General features: G+C 45.4%; 1 protein-coding gene across 2 annotated transcripts in view; it reads left to right on the top strand.

Moving 5' to 3' along the window:
• The window catches only part of LOC144752052 (phosphatidylinositol 3,4,5-trisphosphate 5-phosphatase 2-like), a 598,959-nt gene that overhangs the window by 461,551 nt on the left and 123,595 nt on the right, over positions 1 to 13,813 (top strand). For both annotated transcript variants that reach the window (XM_078640002.1, XM_078640003.1), the window contains exons 19-20: positions 13,069 to 13,150; positions 13,491 to 13,580. In XM_078640002.1, the coding sequence (XP_078496128.1) occupies positions 13,069 to 13,150; positions 13,491 to 13,580 (172 nt within the window). The remainder of the gene's footprint in view (positions 1 to 13,068; positions 13,151 to 13,490; positions 13,581 to 13,813) is intronic.

The raw sequence follows: 13,813 nt of genomic DNA, 5'->3' as shown, positions 1-13,813 counted from the left end.
TGAGCCATTATGTGAAAACGGATAAGGAAACAGTGGCAGAACTCCCTTCGGTGTCTGGAAAGGGGGGAGTCGACCACACACCCAACAATTAGTGGCATTGCTGGTCTGGTGTGAATAGTGTAACATACGGATAAATGAATTGTTGCGCATAGCAAGACGATAGGATAGTTCGTGAGGAGGCAGATCACTAAACGTGTGCTCTACTGTAGCATTAGAAGACTTATTTACATGAGAAATTGGAAAACATAAATGAAATGCATAACTCGTGCAGGTAACCATTAGGCTGAGAAACAATATAAAACTTAGAAAAACGATACATCGGATTGAGTTTTGACTAACTCTCTCACTATGGGGGTCTATTTCATACATGTCAGATACCTGTCTAACCGTTTCACCTAGGGGAGGACTTAGACAATTAAACTGGCTGACTTTATTTTACTAGACCGGAGCTTACTTTTATACTCCTGCTGCGGAGTTTTCTCTAACAGGGAGGGCTTGATATCAATGTCATTTGCGGGACAGTCCTTAAGAATAGTTTCTTGGCAGTCTTTAAAATCTTGACAATCCTTGGAAAAGTTCTTGGAAACAGTTTTTAGTCCGTGAAACTTCTTGACGTGTGACAGGTGGACCCACCCCTTACGGCCCTCCAACTTCACGGCCGTACGGGTGGTCAGAAGGACTTGCTTCGGTTCCTTCCAGCGAGGCTCCAGCGGACTTGAACGATCGAAATTGCGGACGAGGACCAAGCTTCCTGGAACGATTTCATGCGGTTTCACCTCGGTATTGTCTGGAAATGCGGCGGCAACCTGTGAACGACAAGAGTGTAGGGCAGACATCAAGGAAGCTAGGTAATCTGTCAGCATATTACTGGAAACATCTGTAATACTTCGGGGTCTGGGTGTACCCCACACGTTCGGGGGGCGGCCGAATACGACCTCATACGGGGACAGACCTGATCTGGAATGTGCGACCATGCGCATATAGAACAGAGCGACTGGCAAGGCAACTAACCAGTCTACACCTTTCTCTTTACAGACTTTGGCAATACGGATTTTCAAGGTTTGATTATGTCTCTCTACGAGACCGGCTGCTTCTGGATGGCGTACACAATGGAACTTCCACTGGTACCCTAACAAAAGGGAAACGTGCTTCATCAGTTCAGATGAGAATGGCTGGCCGTTATCAGAATATACGACCCTAGGGAGTCCATAGCGGGGGAAGAATTCACGAACCAACTGTTTGGCAGTGGTCGCGGCTGTGTAATCTGGGACTGGATATGCTTCTGTCCACCTGGACAAAGCGCATACAACTACAAGGACATACTTGAAACCTCGACATCGCTCCATCTGAATATAATCCATCTGAAGGACTTCAAAAGGGTGGTCAGGGGGCTGGAATCCACCTTGTTCCACCGGGACACTTTTACCTGGATTGAACTGACAACATATCATACAGGTACGGACTTTCTGCTTGGCTGCAGCTCGTAAATGCTTGTTAAACCAAATGTTCTGGATACTGTCTAACATGGCTTTATCTCCTAAATGTGCAGGACTATGTGCGGTATTGATAATGACTTGAACCATTGAGTCGGGGAGAAACCATGTGGCTTTTCCCTTCGTCAACCATCCCTGATCTGTCTGGACCCCTCCTTGTTCGGACCATTTCTTGATTTCCTCGGGAGTAGCATGTAACTGGATATCTATGACATCTTGAGTAGGGTCCTTAACTGTCATACAAGTAGTCTGTTCTAGAGTGGATGTCGGTGTCTTGTTAACTGGTATGTCTGGAGTCTGAGCTGTAAGCTTGGCTGTTCGATCGGCTAGATCATTTCCTTGGGAAATAATGTCAGTAACTTTCGTATGTGCCTTGCACTTCATGATAGCGATAGATGTCGGTAAATGTATTGCATCTAACAGAGCTTGAATAAGGAAACCATGCTGAATCTTGGTTCCATGAGAAGTCATGAAACCTCTCTCTTGCCAGAGCACTCCAAAGTCGTGTACAACTCCGAATGCGTAGCGTGAATCTGTGTAAATATTAACTTTCAGGTTCTTGGCGTGTATGCAGGCTTGAGTCAGAGCAACTAGCTCTGCTGCTTGAGCAGACAGGGTGTCAATACGATGTGTTTCAATAACTTCAGTCTCAGTAGTCACTGCATACGCGGCTACTAGTTCTCCTGTACTCGTTCTCATACATGAACCATCCACATAAAGTGTCAGGTCGGGATCTGGTAATGGAATATCTGTCAGATCTTGTCTTGGCTTTGTCATAGTGTTAACAACTTCCACACAATCATGTGTGGCAGGATTTAAAGTAACTGACGGTAACAGTGTAGCAGGATTTAAAACGTTGCAGCGTCTGATTTCTATGTGTGGCTGGAACAGTGTCAGTTCATAACCTGTCAAACGTGCAATTGTCAAGTGCTGGGTCTGTGTTCGGTTTAAAAGAACTTCCATGGAGTGTGGAACTTGTACTGTCAAGGAATGTCCTAATACTATGGAATCACTTTGTCTGATAGCTAGTGCTGTGGCTGCAACTGACTTGAGGCACGCAGGCAGAGCCTGGGCTACTGGATCTAGTGTGCTCGAAAAATAAGCACAGGGCTTGTATTGTCCTGCTTGATCTTGTGTAAGAACAGATAATGCTGTACCATCACGTTCTGTGACAAAAAGTGTAAAAGGCTTATTGTAGTTCGGTGTAGCTAGGACGGGAGCTTGGCATAAAGCTTTCTTTAACTCATTAAAACTAAGTGTATGTTCAGATGTCCAAGGGAGAACAGTCGATACGGCTGCCTCCTGTGTCGTTAACTGTATCAGTGGCTTGGCTAGAAATGCATACTGAGGAATCCATTGTCTGCAATAAGAAGTAAGGCCGATAAAAGCACGTACCTCCTTCTGGGTCTTGGGCTGAGGAAGACTCGCTATTAACTGGATACGGTCAGGTGTCAACTGCCTACCACACTTGGACAGCAAGTGGCCTAAGTAGATCACTTGCTGGACACAGAATTGAAGCTTCGAAGGGGACACCTTGTGCCCCATCTCGGCTAAGAAATACAGGACTGTAAGTGATGCTCGCTCGCAAGCACGTTCAGAACGGGCGGTGATCAGTAGATCATTGACATACTGGAGCAGGGCAGTGTCAGTTGGCATGTGAATATTGTCTAGTTGTCTCTTAAGTGCTTGACTGTAAATGCTAGGACTTTCTGTGAAACCTTGAGGAGCTCGTGTGAATTTATAGCTCCTTCCATTTAAACAAAAACCGAAAAGGTACTGGCTGTCTGGATGAATGGGGACACTGAAAAATGCATTTTTGAGGTCTATGACTGTGAAAAATGTTGCCTCAGAATCAATGGCTGTCAATAGAGATGAGATATCTGGGACTACTGGATACTGGGGGATGATACATTTATTAAGTTCTCGAAGATCAATCACTAATCGATATACTGGAGGTGCATTTGGATCAGTACGTTTCATGACTGGAATGATAGGAGAATTACATACATTGGAGTCAGTTTCTACAACTACTCCTTGAGCAATGAGCTCGTCAATAATTTTGGATAAGGCTGCTACAGCCTCAGGTGGCAATCTGTACTGTCTGATTCGTGGTAACACTACACCTTGCTTGAGAGTCACACGATGGGGTGTGATTTGCATAAAACCAACATCAGTTGGACCTTGTGCCCATAGATGCTGCGGAACATTAGACAATCTCGGATCAAAATCTCGTAAAACATAGTGACCCTTGAAGTCACGTAAAAACAAACGTATCCCCTCTGGGGAACAGCAAATAACTGCACCTAATTCTTTCAGTGTCTTAATGCCTAACAAATTTTCTGGACAGGACTTCGTAAGCAATAGATCAGTAGTTCGGGACAATGGACCTACTTCCAGAGTAACTGGCTTTGAAATCTCGTTTACAATAGGCTTTCCTGAAAATCCAAGGGAAACATTTCTAGAGCCTGAGAGCGGAGCCCCTGGAACCTCGTCGTGACTAATAGTCGTCCTACTTGCCCCTGTATCAATCAGAAACTTTCTGTCTTTCCCTAATACTTGACTGTGAACATAGGGACCTTCTTGATCTACAGGAATCTCGATGAGAGGCAAGCCTACCTCCCTCTCTAGGCTGTTTCATGAATACGCTTGATACTCTGGATACTCTGTCTGTGCATACTGGTACATCTGCTGTGTAACATGCTGGGTTGCAGCAATAGGCTGCGGTGCTGGAACTGTCTGTTGTGCATTCTGTGGCTGAGAAGTCTGTGAAACTTGTTCTTGTCTAGGCGGACGTGGTCTTTCTTTAGTTTTACCAGTGGCTATGTTGTGTTTCAGAACTGCACACTCGTTTATAAAATGACCTGGCTGTTTACAATAATTGCATGTCCCTTTAACGGGAGCTGCAGGATGACTGGCTTGATTCGGACCCCTCTTCTGACTGTCCTGTGGAACAGATTGTGCAACTAGTACTTTCATTTTCGTGTCTTTCATACGTTTCCTCTCGTGTTCTTGCTCTTCTCTGATTCTATTCTGGTGATACTGGAGCATCTGGAGCATTTGGGACGGAGTATTAGCTTGCCATGTACTTTCGACTTTCAAAACTCGATTCTTAACTTGTGGACTTGAATTCTCGACTAATTTAGTAACAAAAAGATGAGGGTATGACTCGCTACTCGTCTTCAAACCACTGTTGATGCTAAAACATTTCTCAAATCTAGAATAAAAATCACTAGTATCTTCGTCTTGTTTCTGTTTACAGGCTGAGATTGCATCCCAGTCTTCCTTTTTAGTGGCTAATAATCTAGGTAAAACTTGTATCAATAATTCTGGTAATTCTTTACATTTGTCTCCAAGACCGGTACCTGGTACTCGTATCTTATCTTCAGCTTCTAGAGCTGTCCAATCGATCTTTTTCTCTCCCACCTCCCAATCCTTTTCCTTGAGTTTTTCGTATATGCCCGCAGGCAACAGGACTTTTAACATTTTAATAATATCTGGATACGTGTATTCTCCCATACGGAGCATGTCTTTTAATTCTCGGTGGAACCCTGCTGGATCTTTGTCGTGACAGGGAATTAATTTCTTCATCTCTAAGAGTTCCATCTTGGTAACTGGGGTGTAAACAAATACTCGTTGCATTTCACCATCTGGTGTCCTAACTGGGTGTACTTCTCGTAACGGATGCTGCCTGTCTATGTAAAACGGTTTACTTTCTGGAGGTGAGACATGCACAAAATGCGGATTCAGAAACGTTCTATATTTGTGGCGCTGTTCTAGAATGACACTAATTAAATCGGTACCTAAACCTTTCCATCTATACTGGAGTAACTCGTTCAGGACATCATGTAACGGACCTGGATCAGAATGTTGACCCTCATACAGCGTAATGAGGTGTTGGATCATATACATACCCACCAGTCGCTGCTCGGCTGGGGGCAGTTTCAGAAACATTTGTGCCACTATTTCGTCTGGAAAAGTGGTCGAATCAGTAATCCATCGGACTGCTGATCGGGCTAGTTCTTGTTCATGCATAGTACTTAATTCACTATAACCGATTCGTGATTTCAGAATTTGATCGGTAGCTTGAAATACTTGTTCTAGAGAACCTTGTTCTGGTGCTGGAAGAGGAAAAACTTTCTTGTGTTCTAGGCGTAAATGTCGGTCTGGAATTCTAGATTTACCCACATACGCTATTCTGGCGGTAGTCTCGTCGTCTACCTCTTCAGTAGAAGAGTCATTTTCTTTCTCGCTTACTTGTGCTTCTTTGCGTTGTTCGTGTAACCTTATTATTTCTTTACGTATTTTCTTGTACATACTCTCTATACTATTGAGTGTCTTGTGCTTACCCTCGGCTATATTATCACTCCACTTTGTCAGAATTCTCATTTCGGTTGGATCTTTAGTCGGGGAATCTTGTTCCCGTATTAAACAATTGATCAGAAACTTTAATAACATGAACTGGATCTCAGCTTTCCTGAGAGACATGACTTCAGCAATACTTTCTGGATCTTGTCCTGTACGAATGAAACGATACATTCTGTCTAGATCTTCTTTCATATTCGGTAGGGTGACCAAATACTCGGACACCTGTCTTATACGTACGGAATATATAACCATACTATCCTCGCCTGGGACTGGATCATAACAGCATTCAGTAAGAAGTCGCCTGATTTCTGCAATGGACTTATATTTAGGCGTACGCTGTAACGCACGTTCATGTAACTCGACTGCTCCTAAACGTCTACTTGGCGGCGGGGTACCAGGAGGACCTCCTCCCGCGGCCCCTGAACTGGAATCGTCGACTGATACTCTTCGTGCTGGCAGAGTGACTGATGTGGCGGGAATTTGTACTACGGGCTGGACCGGGGGTACCGTAGCAGGTACTGCAACAGGTGCCCCGGTGACTGGAGGAGCAGGATTTACATTATTTACAGGAGCTGGTGGAACAGGATTTGCATATTCTGGGACTGTGTCGTCCAAATAGGACGAGAGAAAAATATCAGCTGCGGTCGGTTTATGACGTAGCTTGGTCGGAACTAAGGATGGCGGAAAATTACATGGTGCTTCCGGGGTTGCTTTTGGCAAGCCCTCGGCAAGAAGAGGATACATACCCTTAATGAGAGCATTTCTCTGTCTGTCTGACTGTTCGGTTTTAACTCGTTCACCTATTTCGATTAATTCCCTTTCTTGGGCTCTTTCTAAGGATTCTCTACTTAATTCTGACTTTCTGATTTCTTTTTCGGTTCTTTTATGAGATTCTTTGCGCCATAACTTGATGGCATCTTTCTGTGACTGTCTGGCTTTCTTTTTCCATAATACTTCTTCTACTCGCATGATGCACTCGGCATCCCATGTACCCGATACGGGCCATCTGTACTTTTCTTCTAACTGTTTGGTGTACTCCACCCACAAATCTAGATATAATATGGCACTTATGCCATGCTTTTGATACATAAAATGACCTGGACTGTCCCTAGGCGGGACAGGAACTGCTTCTTCTAACAGACCTTTTCTAGTTTTTAACTGACGTAACTTGGAAAACAATGGCATGACTGGGCTGGAGTCTAGACACAATACAATACACAATGAACACGATAATTACACCACTTTCATATCACGACATTGAAATACATGAATGACATTTAAAATAACAGTTTTGACAAAATACTACCTGGAATACTGAAAACAGAATACATGAATTTCTCGAGAACAGAACGGACTAGAACAGAAACTAGATGCACTGCTAAAACAGTACGAAACTTACCGGTCTCATAAAGAGACACGTCAGGACCCGCATCCACCTAAGTGGACACTTCGTGTTGGATCTGTGTACCCAAACCCACGGACCAGAGACAATGCAATTGACCCTGTCTAGATACTACCCCAGCAATGGTACTCACCGGGCAGCAAGAACGGAAGGCCTCGGACTGGACTGGACTGCTATGACGCCGGACGGACGAACTTCGGACTTCTGTTACGGGTGGGCCTCCGGATACCTCGGACCTTGGACTCTCGGCTTGGGCTCTGGTCGGGACTCGCCGCGTTCCTCCACCGCCTCGTCTGGATGCTGGACCGCAACCTCCGTCTCCTCCGTGGGCCTGAGGGATACTTGAAGCAGAAATATCTGCACGTGCACGGTATGGTTCCGTCACGGCTGCAGAGGATCAGGGGGCTTGCGTGGCTTCTCCGGCGCGTGGGGAAAGGGCAAGTCCCTATTCGGGCGCCATTATGTGGTAAATAAATAAATAATACCTCTATTTTTGACTGGATATAACAATAACAGATAGCTCAATAAATAAGAGTCAAGATTCGAGGTAGTAGGAGTTTGCAGGTTTAATACAGCATAAAGGACAGGAACAGGACAACCTGCACGGGCAAGATCTGGGATGGCTAGCCAACAGGGGGGCCCCGACAGCTGTCGGGCAGGAGCTGGAATGAGCGCGCTGGCTTTTAATAACAATACACAAGTATATATACTAAAACAATTGCATTACAGTACATACAGTAGGCGTAACAGTGGGTGGGGCCTGTAACAGTCGCGAGAGATAAGGATGAAAGTAGGTGTAACAGGAGGCGTATACATAGACATGTGATGTAAACGTAACAGAATATGTCATAAATGGGGCGGAAACATGGAGGGGGCTACCTAAGGAGCCGGGACCTCTAACCTAGTGGTGCGCGCAAACTGACAATGACGTGTTACTAGGAAGAAGCTGGGGGCTATGACTTCTGCGCTAGGAGCAGAGACTGAAGTCTGGAGAGTCAGAGCGACATGTACCTAAACACTATCTAGTATCTGATGTTTAGAGAACATGTTGATAGAATCCAAAAGTTATCAGGGTAAAGGCTAACAGACACTAAGACTGGTGCATGCATTATTCTACATGTAGTGTGTGTTGAGGAATATTAAATGACCATAAATACAGTATTTCTCTTACATGGAGACGTAAAGGCTAGACGATGACTGAAACTATTGATGCGATTCAGTAGCTTAGGAATGCAGAGAAGGAGAGCTGGACTGATAACTGGAATCATAACATACTCTTGGCAGACTGGCAGGCAGAGTCAGGCCGAGCCGGGCACTGTGAGGCAGGAAGTAAGTGAAGGGTCAGGGATACAGGTGGGGGCTGTATCGCTCCTCAGCGAGGGTTCAGGAGACAGGAGCTGAATCTGAGTCCGGGCCCTTCTGAGGCCTAGAAGCGGGGACTTTCAATGAAATAACGTGCACACTGTGAAACGTGGCAACGTAGCTTTACATAGGCCTAATACTCGTAGCTTTCACGAGAACTGGAAACTGGCATACTAGAGATGGACACAACTGTAATTGCGTCTTTAATCGATCATGGGGAATACATATGCATATTAATCATGCACATACAACATAAGATGGGGGACACGTAGGGACACAGAACATGGCAAAATTTACTTTTCCACACATGTCTTCCCTGGACCGGAATCAAGCATCCTAGGACCGGTTTCTGGATCTCAGCCGTCTTCAGCCAGGATAGCTTGACTCCAGTGGCGTAGTGAGCACGGGACCTACGTCTGGGCATACCCTTCCCTCATAGGGTGAACAGCAAAACACACAAGATGATGGACGGAATGTTCCACAATGGCAAAACATTCACCCCCAGTCACAGATCTGGGTGTAAGCATCGTTATTTTGCTCACCAAGCCACCCCAGTTCAGACATGGCCATATGCAAATCAGACCCTGTGCCTCATGGGAACAGTCCAGACCGAACTGCCAAGCCATGTCTTCCCTGGACCAGAATCAAGCATCCTAGGACCGGTTTCTGGCTATCAGTCGTCTGCAGCCAGGATAGCTTGACTCCAGTGGCGTAGTGAGCACGGGACCCACGTCTGGGCATACCCTTTCCACATAGGGTGAACAGAAAAACACACAAGCTCATTTATATTTCTGACCCATTGGGAATAGCCTGCACTCACAGGGATGGTGGCCTGTTGGGTATAGCAGACCACTATGTCTGTGATTGCTTTTTAAATAAAGTACTTTTTTAAATGCATTTAAAAAAGAAAATTAAAACATTTCAGTTTCATTTTTTAAATGCAAGCAGTAGTTCGTGGGCCCCACTGCCTTCTCTTAAAAAACATTTTCGCTACCAATCACAAAAGAGGACTGAGTCTCCTAGGGGCCCCTTTCTGTTTGCTGCTGGCTTATCACCAATTTATTTTAAATTGGTGGTATATGCGATTGTTTTGTGACCGCATTTGCGGTCTCGAAACAATCTTACAGCCGTCTGCGACTCACTATTAGGATGGGATGCCCTTGGCATACCCCTTCCTAATAGAGACTCACAAAACCTATTTTGCGAGTCGGTATCAGGTTACCCACCCACAAAATAGGTTTGGTACATGCTACAACCCTTTTTAGGTCTCGCCAGAGGCAGCGCATGTGTTGCACTGCGATACATTTAGTAGTGGGCTTTGAAAAGTCCTACCACATGCTTTTTGCTGGCTCGAGGCGTGCGGTTACGCGCCCATGCAAGAGTGGAGGCGACATCGCGCGCGCGCACCACTCGCGTCCTTTTTTCCCAGGCCTTGGCCTCGCATGCACACAACTCCCGCTTCTCCCCCTCCCCCACCACATATCGCGTCTCGCGGCCAATGCTTGTTGTTAGAACGCAAGCAACCTCTCACCTGCAGAGCACGCAAGGACGGCTTACCGCCCTCGTTAAACGCACACAGAAACTCCCTGGCAGCGTCCCCATGTGGTCATGTCTGTATTTAATATAACACAAACCAAAAGTTGTCAGACAGCGAAAGATGTTAAAACTCCCCTTTGTTGTTTTTTTTAGCCGAGCGCTTGCGTTTTCTTTCACCCTGGACGGCCTTCAATTTCTATTCCCCTTAATAGTGGACCTCGGGCTGTCTCATTGGTTATCGGTCTACACTCACGTAAACGTCCGCAGCGACCTATGTAACGTCTGGAGACATTCAACTTCTTCAGTGCACCCCGGCCTTTCTGCTCCTTTGCTTTGAGGTAATACTACTTTTTCCCCCCAATTCTACCGTCCTCACATTAATTCCTCCTTTAATTCCGTATCCCATAGTCTCCCCTTTGTCTGTTGCTCTCTGTTCTGTAGCCCTTACTATTCTCTTTCCATATTCTTTTCATATTCTCCTCTCCTGCACCCCCTCATGGACGACCTTCAATTTCTACTCCCCTTAATAGTGGACCTCGGGGCTGTCTCATTGGTTATCGGTCTGCACTCACGGAAACGTCCGCCGCGACCTATGTGACGTGTGGAGACATTCAGCTTCTTCAGTGCACCACGACTTTTCTGCTCCTTTGCTTTGAGGTAATACTACTTTTTCCCCCAATTCTGCAGTCCTCACATTAATTTCTCCTTTATTTCCGTATCCCATTGTCTCCCCTTTGTCCGTTGCTCTCTGTTCTGTAGCCCTTACTATTATCTTTCCATATTCTTTTCGCATTCACCTCTCCTGCCCCCCCTCATTTCCTTCATTTCTTTATTTCTGCATGCCGCCTTCTTTTCCCAACCTTTGCTATTCTTTCTTTTGTTACAAAATCAGGGCCCTGTGCCGCTGCACCACATGTAATAACAAGCACTGGCATAGATAATAGGTCTCACTTTTGGGATCTTATAAGTATTTAGCCAGAACCAGTGTTTGAAGTGGAAAAATAAAAGTGCAGGGACTCTGTAGCAGAGTACCTGCTTGTTTCTGAGAAGTGTCGGTACTCTCCAATTAAAGGTATTGCATTTCTCTTGAGAAGTGCCGGTACTCTCCCTCTCAAAATAAAAAAGTGCTGGTACTCCGTACTGGACAGTACCGGCCCATTTAAAGCACTGGCCAGAACTACTGACTTTGCCAATGCCTTTAAGCTATGGTGTAGAGCAGTATGGCTGTTGTGCAGCATGTTGAAAAGTTATAATAAACAAGCAATGGCATAGCCAATAGGTCTTGCCTTTGGGACCTTATAAGTGTTTAGCCATGCAACAGTTGATGTTGTTGCACCAAGGATATTGTGCTGCATAACTAAATACTTATAAGGTCCCAAAAGCGAGACCTATTGGCTATGCCAATGCTTGTTAGTGGTTGCAAACGGGCCGATGTCCCAATTGCGACCGCTAAAAACAGTTGCACATCTGGCCCACAAGGTGGTGGGAGGAATGCTTGCAAATAATCTAACCACTGGCAATCGCTTGGGCATTGATATTACACCATCGGTGACAAAGGGTATGCCCAAACGTGGGTCCCTTCATCACTGGGTCTGGGGTTGCTTGTGACCCCTTATGGAGGAGCCTCGCCTGGCAGTTCGGGATGAACAGTTCCCATGAGCAGCAGGGTCAGTACTTATTTGCATAATGTGGGCCTTTGTCTAGCGTGACACAATGGACAAAAATCGAAGGGCTGGAATGATACCCGGAGTGATTGGCAGTAGTAGGATTTTTTTGCAATTACTCCTCCTATCACCTTTTGTGATATTAATATCCAGCTGTACACATGCTCACTCAGCACTAATATTCCTGTTTATCAGTTCTAAAGCTTTTTGTCACTTGTTAGTTCACAAGAAGTTTCTCTTTTGGTGCGTTACATGGGGAATCATGAGAGATTTATTCGGGCAGGTCTTGTGATACTTGCCTGATATTTGAGTCTCTGCACAAACCGCCCCAGTTTTTCAGATCTCCTTATTTCCCTGTTGACTAGCCGACTGCTCTCACCTCTTTTTTTTGCGGGGTGCTCGTACGAATGAGTAACGTTTGGCTCCACCGCATGGCAGCCACATGCAGAAGATGCCAGGCTCCTGGCTGAAGAGTTGTTTATCTGTTAAAAAAAAAAAAAAGAATTCCAGGTGTAGTCAAGAAAGTGTAGTATAATCGTAGATTTCTTGGATTACTTGGTGTGTAAAAATGTTTGCCTGTAGACCTGAACTGCGTGGACCAGTCTGTGCGCATTATTGGAACGCAAATATGGATTTGCGCTTTCAACCTTTCTTTTGGTTCTCAATGGGACAGATACTTTTCTGGGGGAATGACTCTCTTCCGCATAAACATCCATCAGTTTCGGTGGAGACCCTCTTCGTTCCTCCCTTGAAACCTTTGCCCTGGCGGGTGTAAATCTGCTGCGTTTGCAGGTTGAAAGCCCCCGCATGTTGTTGGTGAAGGTGTTCACCAGGTCTGCAGGTACACCCCTCCAGGGACGCCCTGAATCCTGCATCTAACACATTAGAACTATTAACACCAACAGTCTGTGTAAATGTCCACCATTCTCTGATCCAGAAATGGGATCTGACTCTTGCAAATGTGGCTGTATGCACCCAAGTACATTTAAATGCATACTTCTAAATTGCCCTTTTTGATGCGTCTTATGAATAATGTCCAAACCTTTCACTTTATGGACACTTTGAACAAATTACATTACTCAAGGTCAGATTTTTTTTTTATAGAAACATTTAGGCATATGGGGATTAAGTAATTTGCCCAGAATCAGGGGATATTGAGCAAACACTGGGTCTCGCACGTGCCTGGATAACCCCAAGACCAGTATGTACTCTACAGTGACGAGATTCCCTCCTTTCTTCCTTGCAGCTGAGGATCACCGCTCCTTCCTGGTGCGACCGCGTGCTCTGGAAGTCCCACCCAGAGACCCACATCACGTGCACCTCTTACGGTAAGCTGAGCAGAGAGCTCCCTCTGCTGGATGAAGGTGTCAACAGCAGGGGATGTGCAGCAGCATTGCTCTGACCAAGCAGCAAATAGAAATGTGCCTTACTGAGTACTATTTGGCCTCACAGAAGGTAAAGCTGCCTTTCACTTTAAACAACCATTGGCAAAGCCAAGAAAGGGAAAAAGGCACAAAGTCTTGTGAGCATGGATCTTGACGTAAGTGTGTGGTTGCATCACAACGCATGCCCACGCTTTTTGTAATGAAGGGCTTTTTGGTTATGAGGGTCAAGATTTTCACATGATACCAAAGAGCATTGTCACAGCGGCTGTTTTGTCTTCCTCAGGCTGCACGGATGACATCGTCACTAGCGACCACTCACCCGTCTTCGCCACATTCGAGGTGGGAGTGACATCCCAGTTTCTGTCTAGGAAAGGTGAGTGTAGAATGTGGTGCACTGGGGGTTGTGCACCTGTGATATATGCATTTACTTGTCATTTGAGATGTCATCATTCAATTGATGTGATCAGTGATGTCATTTAACATGTAAGTGAGGTCATAAGAACTGGCTGGTGGGACCACAAATCTAGTTAGGTCAGTAAACTATAACTGATGAATTTCAGAGGTCTTAAAAAGTTAGTTTTGAACTTATTTCAACACCTATGACGT

Source organism: Lissotriton helveticus, chromosome 4_2 (assembly GCF_964261635.1).
Source record: "Lissotriton helveticus chromosome 4_2, aLisHel1.1, whole genome shotgun sequence".
NCBI classification, from domain to species: Eukaryota; Metazoa; Chordata; class Amphibia; order Caudata; family Salamandridae; genus Lissotriton; species Lissotriton helveticus.
The sequence above is the reverse complement of the archived record's forward strand: the minus strand, read 5'-3'. Positions and strand labels throughout refer to the sequence as shown.